Source organism: Trematomus bernacchii, unplaced genomic scaffold (genome assembly GCF_902827165.1).
Source record: "Trematomus bernacchii unplaced genomic scaffold, fTreBer1.1, whole genome shotgun sequence".
Classification (NCBI taxonomy): domain Eukaryota; kingdom Metazoa; phylum Chordata; class Actinopteri; order Perciformes; family Nototheniidae; genus Trematomus; species Trematomus bernacchii.
Genome location: NW_022988098.1, coordinates 787,866 through 813,772, shown reverse-complemented (window position 1 = coordinate 813,772; position 25,907 = coordinate 787,866). Strand labels below are relative to the sequence as shown.

Genomic DNA, 25,907 nt, shown 5'->3' with positions numbered 1-25,907 from the left:
GTCCGTGCGCACTCCACGCGAGCTGTGGCTGCGTCAACAGCTTTATTCAACGGTGTGAGTGTGGAGGATATATGCACGGCGGCGTCTTGGTCAACGCCAGGCCCCTTCATAACGTTTTATCTCTTGGATATGTCTGGCTCTTTCTCAGCGTCTGTGCTTGCTGGGGCAACACAGGATTGGTGAGGAGGTAAAAGCGCTTACATTTCTCCGGACCCCTGGAGGGTCGTGAGGTGACGTAATGCGCTCTGGGCCCTTACAGGGCTGGAGGGCTCCCCTCGCCTGCCTGGGGACAGGAGGGGGAGAGCCCTCCATACTATAGTCTGTACACACTCTGCACAGGGTCAATGTTTGAGTGTGGGGACATAGGGAGTGAACCCATACAGAGCTGCGGACTTTCCCCGTCTGCCTATAGGCGGACACAGGGGAGCCCTCAGCACTGTTTTTGAGCACACTTTTTTGCGAGGCAAGCGCGTCAGGGTGTGCTCTGTCGGCCACAGCCCAGACTTCTCCACGGTTACAACCGGGGGAGAGGTGAGTGAGGCGCAGTAGCTGCTAAAGCCGGTCAGGGACAGTGAGGTGGAACAGTGTGCTGGACGACAGTGCGTGTATACATCGGGGCTCCGCCCACTGTACCCATAGAGTCCAGTAGAGGGCGGAGCCTGTGAGAGATATAATGCCGGGTTACGTATTGTAACCCTTGTTATATTAACACAGGCGGAGCCCTCTACCTTGGGGCACTGTCTGTCCTATACCGCTCGCTGAAGAGTGGTGTAGGATGATGGTCAGGAGGCGAGGCCTCCTTTCATACGGAAGTGAGATGCGCGCGCATTCAGGTAGGCCCGCTCCGGGGCCGGCTACGTCTATAGAAATCTCAGTAGGTGAATGCTTGCATGATAAGGTAGTACCCATAGAGTACAGTAGAGGGCTCCGCCTGTGTTAATATAACAAGGGTTACAATACGTAACCCGGCGTTTTCGCTCAGTTTTCCATTAATCTGCTTAGAAATCATAGGGAAAGCAAATAACAGAAGCTGTCTGAGAGTTTTTTTTCAGGATCGTAGCTATACGGTGATATCGGTCTTTACATCAATGGGAACATTGCAATTGTGAACGGCTAAAGGCCAAACTTGGCATAATTTAAATGGTGCAACTTCCCAAAAAAAAAGCTAAAAATTCAGATCTAGTTCACCTTAGATATTTCAATCATTTGTAAGTTCAAAGGTCCACTGGTAAACCCACTCTGATAAGTGTTAACGTATGATTCTGGCTGATTAGACCTCCTCTCTGGACTGTGTAGGCAGCTTGAAAAAGGAAAGATTAAGCCTTTATCACACTTATTGGTACGTGGGTTCTAGTGACCTTGCATAAATCTCAGCATTAATCCATCTACCTTCAACCTGAGCGGAGGTCTAATCAGTCAAACCTGTGTGGGTGTGCAAAGCCTTTAATTGTCTAAAAACAGAGTATTCTATAGTTATACTGCATTGCTGCAAAGCACAAGGTATATCATTCAACTTTGATGACCTCCATCTCAAAGTCAGCAAAACCAAGGAGCTGATTGTGGATTACAGGAAGCAGCAGAGAGAGGGTCACGCCCCCATCGCCATCAATGGGACTACGAGTCAGCAGCTTCAGGTTCCTCGGTGTCCACATCACTGAGGACCTGACATGGACTCTTCACACCACCACCATCACCAAAAAAGCTCGACATCGGCTTTTCTTCCTCCGCAGGCTGAGGAGGTTCAACATGGACTCCAGGATACTCTGCAACTTCGACAGGTGCACCATAGAGAGGATCCTGACCTTCTACAGGTGCACCATAGAGAGCATCCTGACCTTCTACAGGTGCACCATAGAGAGTATCCTGACTGGCTGCATCACGGCCTGGTACGGCAGCTGCACCGCCCTCAACCGTAAGACTCTACAGAGGGAGGTGAAAACTTCACAGCACATCAGCAGGACGGAGCTGCCATCCATGGAGGACCTTTACTCCACCAGACTCAGGGACAGTTTCATCCCACAGGCAATAAGAATATTTAACACCTGAGCTTGCACTATTTTTATTTGTATTGTTTTTTATATACATTTTTTTTATGGCTTGTAAATTGCACTTTTGAGTAACCTGCGTAATGTATGAAAATCTAAGTATTTCATACATTACATAATTACACCGTAGTTTTGTATATGTATAACATGACAATAAACCTTTGAACTGAAAAAATCTTGAAATGAAGCAACGAAAATTCCCTGTCAGACACAATGCATCAAATGTACTGCCTTTTCATCCAGTGGACTAGATGTTGCATCAGGGGTACCCCAAGGCTCTGCTTTGGGCCCCACTTTAGTTTACCGTCTCTGGTAAGAACATTGGTAACATGTTCGCAGCACAGTTACATTTCTACGCCGATGATACTATCCTTTACTGCTGTGGTGCAATCCTTGTTCAATCCTGATATATCTCCAGTCTGTGTTTCATACTTTAGAACAATGGTTTTTTCCTTTGAAACTTAAGAAACTAAATTGATTACTTGTATATGCCACGAAGATAGCAGCTTATCTTCCTAACATTGTCACTTTTGAGGGCAGATCTGATTAGTTTCAAATCAGATGTAATAAGATATTTAATTTCCTTTAAAATTATTGTTTAAATGTTGATGCCTTACATAACTTGACTATAGTGATATGTTGCACATACAAGCCTCGGGGTACGTTTTGCCAGAGTGCTCTGAACTTTGTGCCAGGTTGCACATCTCCTTCTCACCAATGCCCCCTGTTGGAGAAATACTGTTTTCTCCACTCTTTGGGTTGTTTTAATGCAGTGATATCATGTGTGGCTCTGAGACTGTATGACCTTGCAGCTCCTCTGTTGATAACAGAAGACAGGTTGTTGTTCTATTATGAGGAGGAGTCTCCTATATTATCTCACATTGTTGGGAGTCCAGAAGTCACAGATGACCCATCCAGTTGTCCCATCTTCCCTTCACCTACGGCTGACATTCCGACACCCGCAGCCACCGTCCTTTTACGGCTTTACTCTCCGTGTTTTGGGACTATATAAGCCTGACGTTTTTTGCTGTTCCTTTGAGCAACATACCTCATGTGTGTGAGTTAACCCATATCCTTTGTATGTGATTTAACTCTGCTCCTTCTTGCAAGAATAAACTAGAACCTGATCATTGATTCTCAACCTGGTGTCAAGTGATATTTTTCCAACACCCCCTTTACGTTTTTTTATCTTATGAGATCAGTTGCATTCATTGACCTTGTGCCTCAATAACTGGTATATGTTTATTTAGGTTTAGCATTACGAGTAAGCCAAGCAGCCAAATATTCACAAAGCCCCCATATGTGATGTGTGGGAATAAACATCAAAGTAATCAAACCACGCCAGAGACAAAACAGATCAAAGTCATATCTGACATCACATTTGTCTTCATGCTTCTTAAACACATGCAGTTTGAGCTCTGCCTCTACCCCCTGCTGTGCCGTCTCATGACATTTTAACATTCAACAAACTCCCATGATCGTTACTCCCATGAAGTCTCTGAAGTTTTGAAGTGTTGATTTGGCAAGATCCGGCATATAGATTTAATGTAACTACATTATTTCACAGACGTAACAAGTACATTGCATTAAATGTAATGTGATAAAACATGTAGAACCGATTGATCCTTTAATATCTGCTCATGAAAGCTACAGGGCAATGTCTAATATGAACAGGAATATGGATTTAAATGTGATTTACCTACAATAAAGACTTCACCCTTATCCTTTAGGGGTTTGCACAGCGAAACTATTTTTTGAAAACCGAGCAAAAACAATTGTGAAATACTGTTAAAGCCATAAGTCCCAGCAATGGGAAATGAGCCTGCGGTCCTTGTAATCCCCTGCAGATATACTATAGTCATTTGTGCAATTGTGCCTTGACTTCTCTTTCCCTCTAGAATCATGTTTTAAGCCTGAGAAGAGTGTGGATGTGTTTGGTATAAAGACCAGATTAAAAACATTACAAGAACAATGTATTTGAATCCTTGCAGCTTTTATGCATTCTGCAGATAGGAAGAGAGGGAGGGGCACATCTGTTTCTGTACACATGCAATACCTCGTTCTGCTCCGGCTTCATCCCTCCTCTCTATCAGCAGGTAGCGAGGACTCTCGGGCAGGAAGGGCATCACACACAGCTGCAGAACCGCCGGCAATGCGAGGAAGGTAAACAGGTAGCTCCATCTATTTTCCTGAAGTAAAAAAAGAAATCAACAAAAGAACTACATCAAAGCTTCAATCTTTTAATTCATGCCATATATACAAAGACGTGAGATAAAACTAATCTGTGGAAAAAGTGAATGCAGATGATACTCCCGTTAAGAATTTATGCAAGCAGTCATTATTATAAGGTTAAATGCATCATTACAATGAGTTACCATTTCAGTAGGAAAAATGCTTAGGCTTAAGGCAATCCTCTAAATGTGAAAGCATAGTATAAGACTTACGGTATGAAAGTGATGCAATTCATATGTTTCTTTAAAGCAAGAAAGATTTGAATGTTTGTATGAGTGAGAGGCTGCATTAAATAAGCAATAACAGTATGTTAGGCTCTGTATACAAATGGTGAATATGTGAAATGTCCCCATGAATAATAACTGAATAAATAGATATAAGCTGTATTGTGGTTGAATCTTCAAGAACAGGAATGGAGGAAACTGTGTCTTTTGTTATGGAGACTACACAGATGCAGAGAACATAAATGCATTTGTAGGGACGCACTTACTCATATACGGTCTCAGTTTCATTCCACTGTGATTTCTTCGCAAAAAGGCCTCTGAGGTTTAATATTTATCAAAGCCTGCTAATTGTATGGTAGCTGTTATCAAACACGGTATTTTCGCTCAATCGTCTCCAGGACCAGCAACAGCAAAGAGCACCTGATTAATTTGAGATTACCTTGGTCTTTAAATCATCCCTTCTGGAAAAATCTAGTTACCGGATTTATACTCAAAAAAGTTATAGTTTGAAAAAGCAAATCCTATATAATACAAAGTATTTTTTGAATGCATTGAAAAGATCTAACAGATTAGTCATCATCTTCCTGAGCCTATTATTAACACTAGAAGAGGTTCTGTGTCATTGACAGTTACCACCATCATGGACCATAATGGATCTCTGACTCATGCACTGCAAAAACAAACAGGCTTTGTGTATACAGCATTGCACTCAGGAAATAGGACAGGAGGCACAGCTTTATGTACTGGGCAGATCTAGTCTTCATGAACTCACTTGAGCAAACAAGACAGAGATGTTTGTAGTTATGGAGAGAATTTGGCAAAGAGGTGCCCTTTTAGGGAGAAAAACTCAACTCCTATGAAGTCTGATGATGAACAAATTGCCCAACAAAACTGGTGAAAACAAAACTGAAAAGGTCAGTCTGTAAAACTTTAAAATGAAAACGGTAATAAACTTCTCTTCAATTCAGCCTGGGCTGCAAATGAACCCTACACTCACAATGTATAATATCAATTCAGTTTAGGGAGTAAAGTATGTGCTATACTATACGGTACAATGCAACTTCCAAAAACAAAAAGTGAAATGCCCAACAGATTTAAAATAACATAACATCTGTTTGCAACTTACATACATCATATATACCAATATTCCAATTACTGTATACTGTATAGACTATTCTGCTCAGTTTCTATCATATTCTGTTTCTATTCTATTCTATTCTATTTTATTTTATTTACTTGTACTATTTTATCTGTTTATTGTGTTGCACTGTTGGAGGAGCCTGTGACCTAAGATTTTCATTGTCATATCTACACCGTAGCTATGCACACATGACAATAAAAGCCTTGAAAACTTGAGTACTGTAAGAATATGTAGTTGGTCAATTCAGGGCAACAGAAAAACTGTAAACATTGGTGTAAAGATGATATGGCAAACGTCAACAGTTGCTTATATAGACATCCGGCCAACATTATTACAGTAGTCCTAGTCTCCACCATATCCACAGGGAAATATTTAGATTTTCAGCAAGCGAAGCCAGCATTGAAAAGGTAAAACTGAAGTTTCTTAAATTGCCACCTGAGGATGGCTCCACAAATAGTCAATCCCCTTGGACCCCCAAGTTAAATTGCCCAACTTTAGAGCATAAATTAACATGTTTACAGCCTGGAGAAAAAAACCGCTTTTGATCTCTGTAGCTAATATCACAGACAATATTGCGTCGAGGTGCAGAGGCATTCCCTAAAACTTCAGGAAATGAATATAAATGTGACGGGAGAAACCCTGTTTGGGATTTATTATCCCACTCTGCCAGTGCTGTGTGTGTTTTCAAACACACAACTTCAGACTATAAAAAGAAGACCGCATGAATTGACACGGAGGAGAAAGAGAAAAATATCATTCTTTGTTGGAAAGTCTGGGCTTTAATAAATGAGCGCAAGTTATCACCAACTCTCCTAGAACGCAAGTCATTTTACTGTAACTGTGTGCGGCTATTAGCGCTGATCTTTGTGAATTTAAATGCCTTTGCAGTGAGGCACATTTGCATTTTGCACCAAATGTAATTACGTTACCTCATTTAAATATGTTGTTCAAATAAACATGAGCAATGAGCACTATTTGCTCGGTGGTGGCAGCACAGTTGGGGGTGCATTTCCCTCTGCTGGTGCCCTGAGAAACACAATATACATTTTCAAATGTATTATTAATGAAGAAATATGTGCCGTATGTTCACATGAAGTGTACATCCAGTAAAACGAAGGATAGGTCCTAAGTAACATATCCAACAATTAATGCGGACCTCTACCTCCATGTTGATCTTTAAAAAATAAAAGGTCTTAAAAAATACTTTCAGAATAGGATTAACTATTAAAAATTAGACAAATTAATTAGATGAACTATAGTTAGTGGGCGAATCTTCAAATATTCATTTTGAAGTTGCAACTTTAGAGACATTTCTTGGAATATGAGAAAATGTAAGCAGTTGGCATTTTTGCCTCTGCCTGATAATGAGTTTGTCTACACTGGTAACAGTCCAACTTCTCTATGATCCTCTCTGCACTAAATCCTTGCTGAGCTGAGTAAATGTAAGCCCGCTGAACTGATCTGTGGGTCGTCTTATCCCAGCTAGACATGAGAGTGGGCGTTTAGATCCGACCCCTCCGCGGCTGCTGTGACACACAAATAATTGAGTTTTCTGAGATCAATGCTTGCATTACAGCACTGTACTATACGCATCTTATAAAAAAACAATATTTTTACTTCAAATTGTGTGGTATGAATGATATACAGCACATTATCACTGGCTGCTGACAGTGTTTTTCTTCTCACAAACACATATCCCTACAATAAAAAGGGTCTTTACCAAGGGAGGTTTAGATAATGTAGATGTAAATATATTGACAGTTACTGGTGTAAACTAAATCCAACATTCAATGCTAATCAGGTTAGACTTATCTGCTTCACACACACACAATTTCAGGCTTGTTTTACAGTATAGACAACACGCACCAATGTGTGCACCAATAGCTGTTTTCTAACTGGGCCAGGCTGTTTTGGCCAGGCTGTGTCGCCCCCCTCGACCCTGATCCCCTGTGAAAAAATAAATCACAGCTTTGACTTCGAGTGATATTTGTCTACAGTAAACTAAACAAAGCAGAAATATGTTTTTTATTGCTGTAATCAACAAGCCTCACAGTTTTTCAGTTTTTCTGATCTCCTCTGAAAGGCTACAGGATGTCATCCTGCGAGGCAGAGGAATAAACACATCTTCTTTGTCTCGAGCAGGAGAGAAACAGAGGAGAATGTACATGAAGCCAGAGAGGGGCTAGTGTGAAACAGTAGCCCCTCTCTGATAGAGGTAATGAAAATGTCAGGTAGCCCACATCTGTGACGTATCCAATTATACAAGCCAATACTATCTGTTAATTACTTTACCTGGACAAACCATTCCCCAGTTGAGACGTGAACTTGGTCTATACAAATATTTACTTAGTCTTACAGGCAGCAACAATTAATAACAAATCTTTAATTCCACAGTGGGCGGTGAAATTAAAGTGGCTGTCACTCACTGTAAGCTGGTTAGATAATAATGTGTGATGGATTACAAGGTGCATTACAGCAAAAAAGAGATCAACTAATATTTAAACGTTCTCTTATCCTGGAAGAGCAATTAAGTGGTGAAGGCAGTATATATATATATATATATATATATATATATATATATATATATATATATATATATATATATATATATATATATAATATCTGTATGTATATTATATATATATATATATATATATATATATATATATATATATATATATATATATATATATATATATATATATATATATATAACTTTTATTTTCTTCTTCCTACTCCAACTGGAAATACAAAATATAAAAATGGCATCTCCACATTCTGCTTTCCCTTTTAAATGTTTGGGCTCAGTAGTCTGCCAATTATGTGAGGCTACATATTTTCCTGGCGTTAAAAAGATAAACACAACAACCCTTCCACATTAAATTCTCAATAAATCAAAATCTTGTTCGTAAAAAACCTTAGGTCACCAGAATCTCAGGCTATACGACATAGGTGTAAATCTGTAGATCTGCCAGGATCTGAAGAAGAGCCCATCATCCCTCTGGCTTTAGCTGTTTGTAATGAATGCCAGCTCCTCTCTAAGCCTATTTTCCTGGTCTGTCAGAAGAGCAAACTGAAACCTGGCCCCTGCAGTTGTGTGCTATCCTAATCTGAGAATATTAAAGGGAACATATCATACTCATTTTCAGGTTCATACATATACTTTGGGGTTCCTACTAGAACATGTTAACATGCCATACTGTGGAAAAAGGATGTGTTTTTTTCATACTGTCTGTCTGAATATACCTGTATATTATACTCTGTCTAAAATGCTCAGTTTCAGTGCCTGTCTCTTTAAGCCCCTTTCTTTCAAAAGGCCAATCTGCTCTGATTGACTTAAACGAGAGATACGATAAGCCAAATCTAAATAGCTTGTCGACTCTGTTTTAATGACCGAGTCAGCCCACAAATAACTGACTTTTTTCTGAAAATGTACTGAATCATGCACGCTGTACCCACTACAGCACCCTGTTTCAAGTTATTTGGTAAGCTACTCGCTCTAAATTTACATTTACAGTGTTTGGTATTAATCGTTATAGCTAACTCTTGCCAAGAAAGTGAATACCCTAACCCTGTTGAACTTAACCTTTCATATAATGTGACTACACAGAACATACAGTATGACATAGATTTTTCCTATTTTTCAAATGACATTTTAACAATACCATAATGTTTATCAGATTTGACTGAAATAAAGTCAATGAGCTTGTTATCAAAATTCCCAAACACAGGCCTTGCAAAGTACTTTTTTAATAGAGAGTTTTAAAACACTGAATGCTTGGCTACTGTTGTTCCTTTCCTGTCAGTGCAAGTACATAATACTGTGTACTTTATTGTTGAGGAATTGAAAAGATTCACATGCAGTACACACACAGTAGTTACTGTAATAGGTAACAAAAAATACCATATCACTCCGGTAATAGCCTGAAAACCATCTAAAATTAATTGCACTACAGGGACCTCACATATAAGAACCATCAATTTTTTCTTCTTCTTCCCATTAACACAGTCCTCTGAAGCCAAGGCTGGTCTGATGGAGGATTTAGAGTATAGTTAAAGGCACATTATGGCCATTGAGCAATGTTTCTCGAGTAAGCTGCATTTTAAGCATGTGGATGCATTCAGTGTCTCAGGGGGAGTCCGGTGACAGACCGGCTATAAGCCTGTTCTTGATGTAAGGCTGGAATAAACATTACATTACATTACATGTTACTTGTTAGACGCTTTTATCCAAAGCGACTTACATGTTTGCAATACTGTGGGCAATCCCCACAGGAGCAATTTGGGGTGAAGTGTCTTGCCCAGGGACACAACGACATGCTGACTGCTTGAACCTGATCCCAACACCAAGGCTCTATCCACTGCACCACACACCTCCCTCCCTCCAAACATGTTTCCCTATACTGGGAGAAGGTCGGTGGCTAAGCATGAAGGTTAGAATAATTATCATTTGTCAAAGCTTATCACCATTTTGCACCCCCACAAAGAGTGTCATCTTAGAACGGCTCCCATTAGACAGAAGCCTCCACGGAGAGAAAAGTGTTTGAGTCTCATAACCAAAGGCTAGCAAATATCAAGGTGCCATTGTAGTCGTTTATGTCCGAGATGCTCGTGGTCCTGAAGGTTGTGGCAGAGGTGACAAGAATACATAACAGAGGTGGCGTGAAGACTCCATATGATATTTATAAAGGTGGTCTGCAGGTCGGAATGATGGATAGGACGGACGAACCAATACTCATAAATAAAGAATGAGTACCGGCTTTGCTGTAAACTCGGACAATATGCCTTTGTGCAAATGTCAGCAAAAAGTGACAAAGACGAAAAATAGGAGTGGAGAATTTGGTCAAATCCTCTCCGATTTGACCAGATCAAAGGATTTGACCTTTAAAAACAATACAACTATAGCTGAACGAGGGGATTTAAAGCTTAAGAGGGCAAGGATTGCTTTGAAAATATACATTGATTAAGGGAGGAATAAATTGAATTACTTTCAAGTTTCGAGGCAGAAAATGCCAATCGTGTTTAATCCAAAATCATGGAAAAGAAGTGAGGAAGCTGACAGAAAACAGATTATTCACATTCCACATGCCTTCATGCAGTACGGCATGTGCCTATAGAAACTATTCAAAAGCAGCTTGATCCAAAATTCACTGGCTTAGAAATATGTGTGCTGCTCTTAAATAATCTTTGTTGGATTGAAAACTGTTGGTCCGTCCGTCCATCCGTCCGTCCGTCCGTCAGTCAGTAACTTTGTTTGTTCTTTAAAGAAAGCTCAGGGTCTGCATTTTTCTATCTATACATTGTCAATTGAGGGAGGAGATGCAGAAGGAGCCAATTTGGGGAAGGAGGCATGTTACCAAGCTTTACCTTTAGGAAAACAATGGCCCACAGCAGAGAGGGGTTTTACATCTGATAATATCAAGTAAGCTTGAGTGCAATGACATCATTTGAGAATGTTGGCTTAAAACAAATAAAGAAAAGATAAAAAGCTGCTTAATATTCTCATCGATTTTGATTCCTTTGCTCCTCTCTAATCAGTGTTCCTGTGTCTGTCTCACGTGACTCAAACTCATACAACTGTAATGAGCAAACAGCTGGATGCAATACTGTGTTAGGCACATATGTTACGGTACAAAGTATAAGCCCCAAACAAAACAGGATATGGATGCAGTCTGTTTGCATTTGATAAAATACTTCAAAGCCATGATTTCGTGGACAAACACAGAAGCTGTTCAGTACCATGCCATCTTGCCTCATTAATGTAAAAAACATTTGCATAATTCAGTCAAGAACCGTGATTACAGTGGCATTCACTCTTCTCAAACAAAATGGGGTATTTAAAAGTCTGTCATTGTGTATACAAAAATCTCAAAAGGCAGTTTTACCAATCTAACTGAGGGGATTTGAGACTTTATACACCAGAAACAAGTAATTAAAGACCTCCAGCAAACCAATCGATGTGATGTTGAGCGTTGTGTTAACTGGCACAATGACTGAATGTTGTGTAGCCATATTAGCCAGTACAACAATAAAAGTCATGTCATTTTAACCATCACAAAATGGTTATGGCTACAAATATTATTGTGAATTGTGTCAGAGCTCTGGCTTGCCCTTTGGGTGAAACCTCGGGTTCAGTGTCTTGCTTATTGACAGTTCATCACACAATCAGTAGCAGCCAAGGATCGAACTGCCATTTTTTTTTACTATAGGACGTAAATACATTGAGCCATTAATCGTTTAATACACAGACATGAGTAGGCAGTGAGCTTGTGTGAACAGACAATGCCAAGAATGGATATCATGGTCCTTCTGCTAACAAATGAATGTGGCTTTCAAAGCACAAGTGCCTGAGGCTAATGTCTCTTTTAAACCCTTGAAAATAAACTGGATATCAAATGAATTATAAGGTGTATCAAGCACGACTGGATCCCTGTCATGGAAGTGTCTCAGCAGTAGGCCGAGTCAGCTGTGGGCAGTGAGGTGAGAAGGGAGGGTAAGTGGAAAACATTCCCTCTAGGGTAAACAAGGTGTGATTGAGAATTCCTGCTGCTATCCTAGTGAAACACGGGACAGATAGAGCCAGTCAAATGCTGTGCAGGGTAAAACGTGACTATATTACCCAAGTGGCTTGAGACGACACATGCTATAGATCTGCTCAGAAGAAAAGTGAGGGGAAATCATTAAGTGCATGTGGAGACGTTTGTCTTTTTTTTCCTCCGGTACGATCTCACACTTGGGTGTCAAGACTAAATGAAACGATGTGCTACACGGAAGAGGTCTGTCACTCTCCATGAGGCCCCCCCGTCTCTACTGATGGATAGATTGGCATTTCAACCACTACTTGATATCACATGAGCGTCCCTGAGGTTGTCAAACTCGAGACGTGTATGTCACAAGAATTACAAGTCTTAAGATGCAAATAAAAATATGAGGGGATTTACGAATGGCATTGTTGGTAGCTGATTAGAGATGAAGGACGTGTTGGCCTTTTCACGCTGTTTTGGAGAAATGCGTGTAAACTGAAGCTTTAGTTGGAAGCACAAGATGGGGAGAAAAACCAGCAAAACAAGGACAGCACAGGCTTCAAATTCCCCAAATAAACAAACTGTTTACTTGAGCTAGTTTTAATTAACTGATAATATTCACTATGTATCCCCATCCTTCCCCACATGCCCGGTTTTTCCTATGCCTTTGGGATTTTAAAAGTTTGCCATTTGTGTTTGGCGCTTTTCATTCTACCAGTCAGTGTGATTTAAAGAAAGTTCTGAAATCAATACAACATCATTCACAATGGCTGAACGCTTGAGGCAGAACACGAATGCAGCTCCAATGGAAAAGTTGATGCTCGCTTCAAGGCAAACTCATATTTTCAACAAAAAAATACACTCAGTCCTTTAGTTGAAGAAGATGTATTATAGGCACAAAATGTAGTTGCAAGGCTATCAGAAGAATGTTATTTAGAAAAAAAAGTTAACATCCTCAAACTTTTCCATGTCACTGACCTGTCCCAGCAGCTCGGGCAGCCCCAGCACCTGTCCCGTGAAAACGCCGAAGCAGATCAGGATGGCGTTGAACTGGCCAATGGATCCTCGGATATGTCTCGGCGTAATTTCTCCCAGGTACATTGGGAGGGCGCAGAGAGCTATACCTGTCGAGAAAACAATAAGATATTGTTTTCAAAAGATCAAGACCTATGTTTAATATGATACCGATCAAATTATAGAGGGAACATCACACCTTACGTGATACCGCTCCTCAAGTGGCTGCTATGAATAGGTAGAGCTGAAGGAACAAATATCCCTACTTATTGTTCCTTTAATCTTGATAATATGTCCAAATTGTTTCTGAATCTGTTATGTGTTACTATAGAAATACAAAGACATTGGCAACTACTTCAACTCCACTTTGACAGTAGGAAGCAATTGTTGTAATTGGAGAAATGCTGAACTTTCCTCAATCGTGTGGCAATGTTATGGGTACTTATGTAGATGGCCTATGCATTAAAAATGGGGGTATCTGCATATAATAAGGATATTTCTTCAAGTGAGAGTGCTGAGTAGGAATTTGTTCCTGAGGCCTTTAACACTAAGGTCTCAAACTCGCTTGATGGGTTCCACTTGTTTAATGGTAAGATGAGACAAGCGGTTTGTGGGGAGTATTATTCAAGTGCAAAATGGATACACACTGCTTCAATATAATACAATACCCAAAAGGCAGAGTTATAATTAACATACTGTACAATACACACAGTAAAAGATAAGACGTACAAAATTGCACAGGCCTTGTTTTCTGAGAGGCTTGTCTGGAGTTGAGGACTTGTCAGACTTGCAAATGAGGTGTAAATATCACACTCACACGTACTCACTTTCTATCAGAAGCTGGTCAAAGTGAAGCACTGTCTGACAACAATTTGATCTCCTGATAATGTGTGTCTGCAGGTGACGCAACCCACCATCACAGTGATAATTGAGTGCTGATGTAAAGCTCCTTCTTAATAATCTCAGGAGGGAAAGTTAAATTAAAACTGTAATCAAGGTTTTACTGACAGCTGTGTGTATTAGTTAACCACCATCAATATCTGTCATTTCCCATAGATCTTCTTCCTTCGGGCGGGCCTACACGCCTGGTTTTGATTGTTCTGATGTGCTTCTTGATCATTGCTCACTTAAAGGAAGTGAAGCATTTGATCTTATTTGAAGCTGCTGATGAAATGAAGTGGATAGTGTTTCTCTGAGGCAGAGTTCAGGTAAATGTGTGTTACTGTCAGCTGGGATCTAGTTATAAGCTCAAAGGGAATTCTGTTTGACGGTAAAGATGGTTCATATCTTTGATGAACAATGGGAAAATGGGTTAGTTATAGAAACACAAAACATTAATAATGACCAGGTGGTAGGTTTGACAATTAATGCATGTATGAGTATAAAGGTTGTATCCATTATGTGTTGTGCTACATCTTATTGTCAATCAGTTGTTTTTCTTATTAGTGGATTATGTGTATTAGGTAGTCATGTAGTGTATTTAAGTGTTCATTTAGTTATGAATGCATTCAAACAAAATAGTTTTTTTAATGTAAATAAGGAAATAAAAACAGATGGTTAAAGCCCGAAATTGACACCAGATGGACACACAATAAAGGAAATGTTCAAATTCGGCTCTGATCATAACAACATCGGGCCATTCGTGAGGGCATCTTAAGCCATCGTATGACCGCCGGTGGAGTTTCTCAGGCTCCGGCAGCAACTTCGTGAGCGGTGGCAAAATCTTTGGCATGCCAAAAAATTTCCGAAGGACCTTGCGAAGGTTCATTTTCGAGTTTAATTCGTGTGTCCATTTTGCCCTTCGTAAGGCACTCGTGAGGGCATCTTGTCAAATCATCGTCTGATCATCGGTGCCATCGGGCATTTTTCGCCCCGATGGCACCGATGATCAATTTTTTGGCATGCCAAAGATTTTGCCACCGGCTCAAGATGCCCTCACGAATGGCCCGATGTTACGATCAGAGCCGAATTTGAACATTTCCTTTATCGTGTGTCCATCTGGTTATTTTATTGCACAACAAAATCATGTAAACATATTATGTAAATAACCCAATTTGTGTTCTGTGAAACTGAAAAGGATATTACATTGTTTTGGTTACCTTGGCTGGTGATTGGCTAATGGTTACACAAGCCAAAAAAGCATTATGACATCATAAAGTGGCCAAAATCTGATCAGCTCATATTCAGACAGGTTTTTATATAAATGGATCAGGACAAAAAGTGAGCGAAACCTTTTTCCTGAAACGTTCAGAATCTCTTTACACAGAGGGGACAAATGTTTATGTATAAAAGACATGAAAAAGTGGATTTTGCATAATAGGTGACCTTTAAAATTGTGAATCCTCCTTGTGATTTGAATCCAAAATGTGATGGATTATCCTTGAACCAAGTGTCCTGAAAATTAGGTCAGTATTTTTCTGTAATCCGGCTGACAAACAAACCAACGGGAAACAATACACTTCTAATCCTCCCTGCAGTAATTTGCTCTACACTGGCTGTAAACTGCCTGAGTTGTGAGTAGAAGCCATACTTTTCCAGCCCAGTAAACACTTACCACAGTCCACCCCGATAATGAACCGACCAATGATGAGCATCTCAAAAGATTTGGCACTTTCACCCAGGGACAGGAGCAGCACAGCTATTAGAGCGAAGATGTTATTCAGCAGCAAGGTTCCCTTTCTGAAGCCAGAGCAGAATATTGATTTTAAAAAGAGAGACACATCACATTCAGGCAGAGGATAAAATGATCCTACATAAATGTTTCATAAATCCTAATATCTGCACATTTATATTGTATTCATTTTAGTTTAATTGTAGAAATGTGCAAATTAATTACTTGTGATATAACTTATTTAAAAAGCAGAACCACAGCTAGCTTGTCTACATCCTGAAAAGTTGATTTAAAAAAATAATAGTATTAATAATAAATATGCTTTCTTAAAGGTAGGGTAGGTAAGTTTGAGAAACCGGCTTGAGATACACTTTTTGTTATATTCCATGGAATGCTCTTAACATCCCGATAGCAATGAATATCTTAAGTGCTTTGACAAAGAATCCATAAAAAAAATGTCATCTGTGGAAGCCGTAGTACTGTAAAAAGCACGACCAATCATTTTAGCCGGCCCGGCTAAAATAACTGGATGGCCTACCTGCCTGTCAGCCTTCCATCTGTGCACAAACTTATCTCGTGCCCTCATTGGTCATGTGTGCGTTCGTGTGTGTTGGAGGAGGGGCTCTGTAAGGAAGTGGCAGATTTTCTCCGGTTGTGTATTTTCAAATTCTAGCGATCTCGAGCTGGTTTCTCAAACTTACCTACCCTACCAATGCAATAAAAAAAAAGAACTTAAAACTGTAGCTTTGCAAGATTGGAAAAACTAAACCCAGAGACATTACATTTTCTTGAAAGCGTTCCTATAAAAAAAGGTTTAAGGAAGGGACATTTGAACATGGTGTTGGAAGCAAAAACCATTTGATCTTGAAGATGATAAGGAGAGGAGTTTAAAGAGGCGTACTACTCTTTATAGCCAGCAAAGAAGAAAGAAAGAAATCGATGTGTAATCTTCAAGGAGGCTGCTGATGACTGGTCAAGCTTCAGGTGACATTTGTGAGGAAAACCAACTAGTGCATGATCAAAACTAAAATATATTTTAATACATATTAAGGACATATTATACTAATTTTCAGGTTAATATTTGTATTTTGTGCCTCTACTGTGACATGTTTACATGCTTTAATGTTCAAAAGGCTCTTTATTTTACTCATACTGCCTGTGCTGCAGCACCTCTTTTCACCCTCTGTCTGAAACCAGAGCCCAGTCTGCGCTGATTGGTTAGCTGGCCGGCTCTGTTATGATTGGTCAACCGCTTAGAGATGTCCTGCCCCTTAGCCCATCACATACAAGGTGTTGGAGTGCTAGCCAATAGAAGCGCAAATGTTACATATTGATGTCACTATATGTTGCCGAAGTAATCAAAGGAGGCGTTTCAGGCAGGAGGGGGACATTTTGGATTTTAGCCTTTACAGACCATTTACATGCACAGAAACCTATATAACACACTACAGGAAAGGAAAAACAAAAAGCCATAATAGGGCCTCTTTAATGAAAGTCATTCTTGGGTCAGAATCCTTAGTCCGGCAGTGGCTCAGTCAGTAGGGGCTTGGACTGTGAGCCGTAGGGTCGCTGGTTCAAGTCCCCGACCAGACCTAAATATGGAGTGTGGACTTCTACTTGGAGAGGTCCCAGTTCACCTCCTGCCCTGCCGTGGTGCCCTTGAGCAAGGCACCGGACACCCCCCTTCCCCCCCCACTCCCATTGCTCCCCGGGCGCTGTACAATAGCTGCCCACTGCTCCTAGTACTAGACTCCTTGTACTAGGATGGGTTAAAAGCAGAGGCCAAATTTCACTGTGTGTGCTGTGTGCTCTGCATGTGTGACCATTAAAGAGGGTTTCATCCCTCCCTATTCTATTATACCAAATGAATCCTGAATCAATAGGAGTGGCAGTGAGTCAACTCACCTTCCCAGTATTTTGAGGATCAAGGTGACAGACACGGCTCCGAGGAGGCCTCCGATAGAAAATATGGACACAGTGACGGACCAGAGGAGGGTGGCGGTCTCCGCTCCGAGGGGCTCCCCATACCTCTCCATCCATGTCCTGTTGTAGAAAGCTTTAATGTACTGCAATACAAGAGACACATGGGAAGCAGACATGGGTCAAGTCCATTGTTCATTTTAAACAAAAATGATTACACCTAATTTTTAGAAGCCTTCTCACCTCCCCTACCATACATATTTATTTGGAAAAGCACACTTTCATTTTTGAAGTTTTCTGGGCATTTAGTTTATGTTTCATGTTTTTTAAGCTGGTAATATTTCTGTTTAATACAACAACTCTCTTAAATGATAGATATGTTAATAATATATATAATAATGTATACTTCCTGATTAGTCTCTGGGTCCCTATTCTAAAGTTTGGGTAGCTTATTTGGTTGTCCCATTTCACATACTTCCATTATATCTTATGCTTGTCCTTGTATTTGAAACTGTGAATGCAATGAATTGAATAGTTAATTCCACTAATACATCACATGTCATGTATTCAAGGACTGCATTTAATGAGAATAACGAAGTAAAGTTTCACTGAGTGAAAGAAATGGGGGCTTTCACCGAAGGGTCCTTCAAGACACTGTCAGCACAAAAGCAGACGGAACAAAAAACCTTGTGTTTTTATTTCATCCCGCATTTCACATTTGAAAGAGCCGTTGTGTTGTGTTTGCTGCCAGTTAATGGTTATAAAACAAAAATAGGTGACAATGTTCATTTCTCTTCCATAGGCTGTCCTCGCAAACTTCAGGCAGAACAACTCTCACAACGAGTTACTAGCTTTGTCAGCATTAGACAAACACATATATTTTGATATGACCTCTGAATGCACCATTATCCTTTATTTTATTGAGATATAAAGAAAGGGCTACATTTTAGATCTTTTAATCTCTCTTGTACATTATGTTCATTAAACTTCAGGCTGCCGACTTGACACATGAAACCCTTTCATAATTAACTAGCTTCTGACTTGGCGGCTGAGTTCAGCCACGCTTCATTCTAATTCCCTGTTTTACAGCAATAACCATGCCATGTACAACATGTCAAAATGGCAATCTAGGTTTTTACTTTAATAACTAAATCCATCCATCCATCTTCTTCCGCTTATCCGTGGTCGGGTCGCAGAGGTAGCAGTTCCAGCAGAGAGCCCCAAACTTTCCTTTCCCTGGCCACATCAACCAACTCTGACTGGGGGATCCCAAGGCGCTCCCAGGCCAGTGAAGAGATATAATCCCTCCACCTGGTCCTAGGTCTACCCCTTGGTCTCTTCCCAGCTGGACGTGCCTGGCCCAGGTGGCATCCTTACTAGGTGCCCGAACCACCTCAACTGGCTCATTTCGACGCGAAGGAGAAGCGGTTCAACTCCGAGTCCCTCCCGGATGACTGAACTTCTCACCTTATCCCTAAGGGAGACGCCAGCCACCCTGCGGAGAAAACCCATCTCGGCCGCTTGTATCCGCGATCTCGTTCTTTCGGTCATGACCCATCCTTCATGACCATAGGTGAGGGTAGGAACGAAAATGACCCGGTAGACAGAGAGCTTTGCCTTCTGGCTCAGCTCTCTTTTCTTCACAATGGTGCGGTAAAGCGACTGCAGTACCGCTCCCGCTGCTCCGATTCTCCGGCCCATCTCATGCTCCATTGTTCCCTCACTCGAGAACAAGACCCTGAGATACTTGAACTCCTTCACTTGGGGTAAGGACTCATTCCCTACTTGGAGTGGACAGTCCATCGGTTTCCTGCTGAGAACCATGGCCTCAGATTTGGAGGTGCTGATCCTCATCCCAGCCGCTTCACACTCGGTTGCGAACCGATCCAGTGAGTGCTGAAGGTCGCAGACCGATGAAGCCATTAGAACCACATCATCTGCAAAAAGCAGTGGTGCAATCCTTAGTCCAGGGCGGAGTTGTCGGGTTCAGGAGTTCCTCAAAGTGTTCCTTCCAACGCCCTAACACTCCATCATTTGAGGTCAACAACGTCCCATCCTTACTGTACACAGCTTGGATGGTTCCCTGCTTCCCCATCTTGAGGTGTCGGACAGTTTTCCAGAACAACTTTGGTGCCGCCCGAAAGTCCTTTTCCATGTCTTCTCCGAACTTCTCCCACACCCGCTGCTTTGCCTCGGCCACAGCTGAGGCTGCTGCCCTTCGGGCCTGTCGGTACCTTGCGACTGCCTCGGGAGTCCCCCGGGATAACAAATCCCTGAAGGCCTCCTCAGTCGGACGGCTTCCCTGACCACCGGTGTCCACCAGAGGTTCGAGGGTTACCGCCCCTTGAGGCACCCAAGACCTTGAGACCACAGCTCCCCACCGCGGCTTCGGCAATAGAGGTTTTGAACACCGCCCACTCTGGTTCAATGTCCCCAACCTCCACAGGAATGCCCGAAAAGTTCCGCCGGAGGTGTGAGTTGAAGGCCTCCTGAATTTATTTAATATTTAAGAAATATGTTGTACATGCTTTTAACATGTGTTTTTCATTTAATTAAATTACTAATAATTACTGACATAACTTTAAATATGATGTATAGTTTCCTAAACTAGTAACTTCTAAACTTTGTTCCCTTTCCTCTGCTGTCACATTAATACTTTCCCTGTTTCGTCAGGTACATGTTCACCAACAGTATGGACTTGTGAACCTTGTGCCTCGAATTCCATCAACTTCCCACTGAAATGCATTGGATTTAAAAATGAGGAGGATGTGAATACGATTTTTTTTTGTAAGAAGGCAGAAATTATGCTTCTACTCACTCATAAATCACACAGAGTTCACCGTCTGATCACATCTTTGATGTGCGAGAGACTACGAGTTAATTAGAAATTAATGGCCATGCATTTTTTAACAATCCATTTAACACACACACACACCACACACACAACACAAAACACCCACACACACACACACACACACACACACACACACACACACACACACACACACACACACACACACACACACACACACACACACACACACACACACACACACACACACACACACACACACACACACACACACACACACACACACACACACACACACACACACACACACACACACACACACACACACACACACACACACACACACACGACACACACACACACACACACACACACACACCACACACACACACACACACACACACACACACACACACACACACACACACACACACACACACACACACACACACACACACACACACACACACACACACACACACACACACACACACACACACACACACACACACACACACACACACACACACACACACACACACACACACACACACACACACACACACACACACACACACACACACACACACACACACACACACACACACACACACACACACACACACACACACACACTTTAGTTTTTGGAATATAAAGAGATAATATCAGTGCTTGACAGTGATCAAGGTTTTCATATCAAATCTGCAGAGAATAACAACAGGGAACACTGCATATCCCTCTCTGACCTGGTGGTTGGAGTTAAATTAATTAGCAACCAAATTCAGTACTCTGGACACGCATGATGTCGTCTTTGGGGATCTCACATAACTTTTCATTTTGGCTGATTTCCCAAACGGCCAGGGGAGTAGATAATAAATTACTATAAGTACATTTTTTCGTACCATTTCCATCTGAGCTGCTCAACATGTTAGTGGCTCTCTGGAGGCACACCTGCTGCTGTGCCTGGGGGAAACTAAATGTTGGTTGACCTGCATCGTGTGGATTTGCTATTGTGATTTTAGGGGATAGTTATAACAGGGGTGGATTAAGCTTTCAGGCAAATTTACAGCACTTATCTTTTTTGTAATAATCATGTCATTTCGGTGAGCCAGTCTTTTTCAGAAAAAAGGTTTGAGAGCGTACAGTCGGTTATTTTCATTTCAATGTGTTTGCCAAACGAACAGTAGAAGAGAGGATATTGCCAGTTGATTTATGTATCACATTTATAAAGACAGAGGGAGACATGTTGGATAAGAGCCACTTAGTGATCAGCAGGTGCTCGAGGTGAGGAGAAGCTACAAAGAGAATAAAATAAAAGCAACAGCTCATCATATCAACTGGAGAATTGGTGCATTGACAGAAGCAGATTATTGACAGGAACTACTGAGTAAGCAAAGATCAGCTTGATCAGCTTGATCAAATTAGCACGTACAGACAACAGTGGAGGTTTCTAGTTTTACGAAAAAAAGCATGCCATTTATTGTGAATGTCCTTCCATATGAAACCTGATGTATGGCAAACATACTGAAGCTGCAGCACTTTTCTCCTAATGGAAGTGTTTCGGGCTGTCGTAATGTGTTTGCACCTGTCAGCCATCGTACAAACAACATGAATACAATGAATAAGAAGCTACCTGAAAATATACCATCTGAAAAGTGGCATTTCAGCAAAGATAGAGGAGATGCTCAGGCAAGAAGAGGCTGGTTCCAACTTAAATGGCTATTTAGATCTATATATCTACTCATTAATTTGAGTATATACTGTTTTTTTAACTAAATACAAATCTGTACATTTGACAGTGTATTGATCAATGAAAATGATCCATGGTTACACATCAAATTGAGAAAAGAAATAACAGTGTCTTCAGTGACCATTTTTGTGGGGAAACACTTCTTAATCTGAAGGTTTGAAGGACAGCTGTTAACATTATCTGTAAGACTTTTATGGAGGCAGAAATGAGGCCCATGTTTTGAGGGATCAGGCTATTGTAAGAGCAGAAAGAGAAGTGAAGCTGTGTGATGGAGGAGCGTGAGAGTCAGCCCTTCAGGTGTGAATACAAGCCGTCTGATTCAGTGTCTAATAAAGCCCTCCTGTGAAGAGTTAAGAATAGACAGAGCTGAGACATTTATCGTATATTAAAGCTTTTATTAGAGCAATGTCGAGTACACCTGCTGCAAAGCCACTATTTCAAGTATACTACGTTATCGAGTGGCGCCGAATGCTGGGCATTTAACATGCATTTAAACAGTCCTTCGGTGCCACTCGATGACGTAGTATACTTGAAGGTAGTATGGCAGGCTGTGGCTCAGTGGAATAGTGCGCTGAACTTAGTGCGCTGAACTTTGAATCAGGGGATAGCAAGTTCGAGTCCCACTGCAGTCAGCATGTCGTTGTGTCCCTGGGCAAGTCACTTCACCCCAAATTGCTCCTGTGGGGATTGTCCACAGTACTGAATGTATGTAAGTCGCTTTGGATAAAAGCGTCTAACAAATGACATGTAATAATGTAATAAAATAGTGACTCTGCAGCAGGTTTACTCGACATTGAGAAACGGCCTTGGTGTGTCCGTATGGTGATGGCAGACTTATTTATAGACCTTTCTTGTGATCTTTTTCTGACGTTCATCTGTTGATAGGAGTCAGCCCGACAATACATAATGGGCATCACAATCATTTTAATTGTAATGGTCCTCTACATTTGATCTGTAAACTGTGAAGCACAGCGTTACTGAAGTGATCCTGGAGATCACACTTTTACCAATTAGACTCAGGTCTTTCATCCTCCTATTGCGCACTGAATTGACCAATCACAGCTATGCTTGTGATGTGCGCTTCACTCAAATCGTAAATAGCAGTCTATGGTAGATAGAGCACCTAATTAAACAGGAACCCTGCTGTTCTGGGATCAGTAGTAAAGGTTTCCTCTTTAAACCTTTGTGCCACTGTTGTCAGCACATTAAAGCAGCGGGGTTCAAGCTGTAAGCCTTTTACATATTTATCCCTTGGAACATTTGGTGTTACTGTGGGATCACACAGCAAATGAATCAATAAATAAAAAACCCTCCAGCGTTATGTATTTAGGAAAAATCATGGCACAGCATAAGCATGTTTTCCATTAACCTCTTATATAGTTTTTAAAAAGAGCCCATAGAGACCTTTCTACTTTCTCTTATTTTCAAATGAGGTTACAATATGTTGAGCCATACAGGAGGAGTGGTCTAAGAAACATATCTACAATGTTGCATTCATTGCAGGGTTAGGAACATAATTTAAAACCCTCTTTTAGTCACTTGGAGAATGTCCAATTGGCAATATGCCAAGAAAGAAAAAACAAATGAAACTTTGAAAAGAAGAAATGTTTCTTAATCAGTTTCTTGAATCTCTCAGATTAAGCAGATAATTCTCCATGTGCTCATTAATATGAGACTCCTCACATATTATTATATAAACTGGTATTAGTGGCTTTAAGGCTTTCAATTTCCAAATTCCATATAATATGATAAATTACGACGTGCCTAATGTTCCTGAATGTTTTCAGAAAACATACCCTGAACTTTTCCTCTGTTTTATATTGTTTGCATGTATCGTTATCAAGGCCGGACTGTTCATATTTACTCTCAAAACCACTGAATCATCAGGACTTTAGACAGGAAACATACAGGCTCTGCTTCAGTGTTTTCAGATTAAATGTGTTTTCTGTATTTGGTGCAACATTTAAAGTACTTGGCAATACCAGAGCTGAGGGTTGTTTGGGTTATAATACTTATTATACCTGGTTGGCTTCCGATTTCCTCATAACAAGTAATCCAAAGTGGCCATGCTTCACTGGACACGTATATTGAAGCTATTAAAGAAATGTAATTTCAGTTTTTACAGTCTATGAAAAATGTTTTGTAGTGTAGTACAAGCAATGTTTTTTGTGCCAATTGTCTCCATGCCTGTCTATTTTTATTTTTATGACCCTATAACATAAAGCGTGTTGGAGCACTAGCCAATAGAAGTGTGAGTGTTACATAATGATTTCATTATGTTACGGAAGTAAACAAAGGAGTAAAATCGAGGTGTTTCAGGCAGGGAAACACACTACAAGAAGGAGAAAACCCCCAAAAAGCATAATAAGGCCCCTTTAATAAGACTGATGCCTTTGGTCTTATTGGTTTTTGTTTAATGTGTGTTTGAAAAACTGTGAGAGACGGTGCAACCATAGACAAGATAACTCTTAACAAAATAAATGTTCATTGATTTCTACTGTTGGGGAATAATTTGCCCTGCATGTCCTCCTTCGCCCTCTGACGCAGATGCCCAGCCTTGAGCAGCCGTTATCTCCCTTAAGGAGGGGCTGCCCTAGCATTTTGTTGTTGTTACCAGTTTATGACCGGGCAACTCACGGTTAGAGATAGTTATTGTTGTGGGTGGAAAACTTCCTTCTCGGGGTGTAGATGACCTCGAGCCATAAGCGACAACAACTGTGATTCAGTGTCCCTCAGCTGTTTAGTCTATCTATTGAGGAATGTTGATTATTACACTCTGAACTAGTTCAAACCTGGAACTACAGGAGGGTTCTTCAGAATTTATTGTGGCATCTCAACCGTGTGGTCAACTCTTTGCCCGTGACATGTCTTGTGAATTCTCCGGCCGAAGCTCCAAATAAACCATCAGTGTTTGCCATCAAAGCTCCAGCTCTCCTCGTGTCTCTCTGAGTCCTGACTCCAATTGCTTCAGATGTTTCCCCCACATCTGCTAGTACAAACAAAGGGAGTGAAACCATGTTGCTTCTAAGCAAGCAGGCAACAGTATGCAACAGTTTGACTCACCAAAGCAGGAGCGTTGACCACGGAGAGGTTGTAGCCGTAAATGAAAGATGACCCCAGGGCCCCGAAGAAGGCTGCGCTGAACAGACACGCTGTGACTGGCTGCTGGAGAGAGAGCACACAAAACACACTGAGAATACAAACATGAACATGTAAGAGGCCATGGTCAGACACATTGTTTTTGATAAATGTCAAGTTCGGAACAAAAACAAGGGAATTCAGCAGAGGACGCTTCGAAAAGGCCTTGGTATCCAGTCCAGGATAAACTGGGATATTCCCTTGAGAATGTCACTGCTTTAACAACATGTGTGCAAGGATTGACATTGGCTGAGCAAAGAAAGACCACTGAATGAAAATGCAGCAGTTATACGAGCCCTGTAATTAAGTGAGAAATGAACTGCACATGCTGCATCAAAAATGAATGAGTGAACAAGTCATAGGCCTAATATTAGATTTAAATTATGCTGTGGTTAGGTAGTGCAGGTATAAAAAATTAATCATAGCAAGACTGAAAAAGTGTTAAGGCCCACAAGCGGTTCATTAAAACCTATTGTACATAAGAGCAAGACAGAGC

The 25,907-nt window shown here is 41.0% G+C and overlaps 1 protein-coding gene across 3 annotated transcripts in view; it reads right to left on the bottom strand.

Moving 5' to 3' along the window:
* Window positions 1-25,907, bottom strand: part of slc2a9l2 (solute carrier family 2 member 9, like 2) — a 115,456-nt gene that overhangs the window by 66,663 nt on the left and 22,886 nt on the right. For 2 of the 3 annotated variants that reach the window (XM_034121561.1, XM_034121562.1), the window contains 5 exons: window positions 25,337-25,438; window positions 17,697-17,857; window positions 15,735-15,859; window positions 13,145-13,290; window positions 4,102-4,234 (listed from right to left, as the gene is read on the bottom strand). In XM_034121561.1, the coding sequence (XP_033977452.1) occupies window positions 4,102-4,234; window positions 13,145-13,290; window positions 15,735-15,859; window positions 17,697-17,857; window positions 25,337-25,438 (667 nt within the window). The remainder of the gene's footprint in view (window positions 1-4,101; window positions 4,235-13,144; window positions 13,291-15,734; window positions 15,860-17,696; window positions 17,858-25,336; window positions 25,439-25,907) is intronic. The other variant, XM_034121563.1, reaches the window with a different exon arrangement.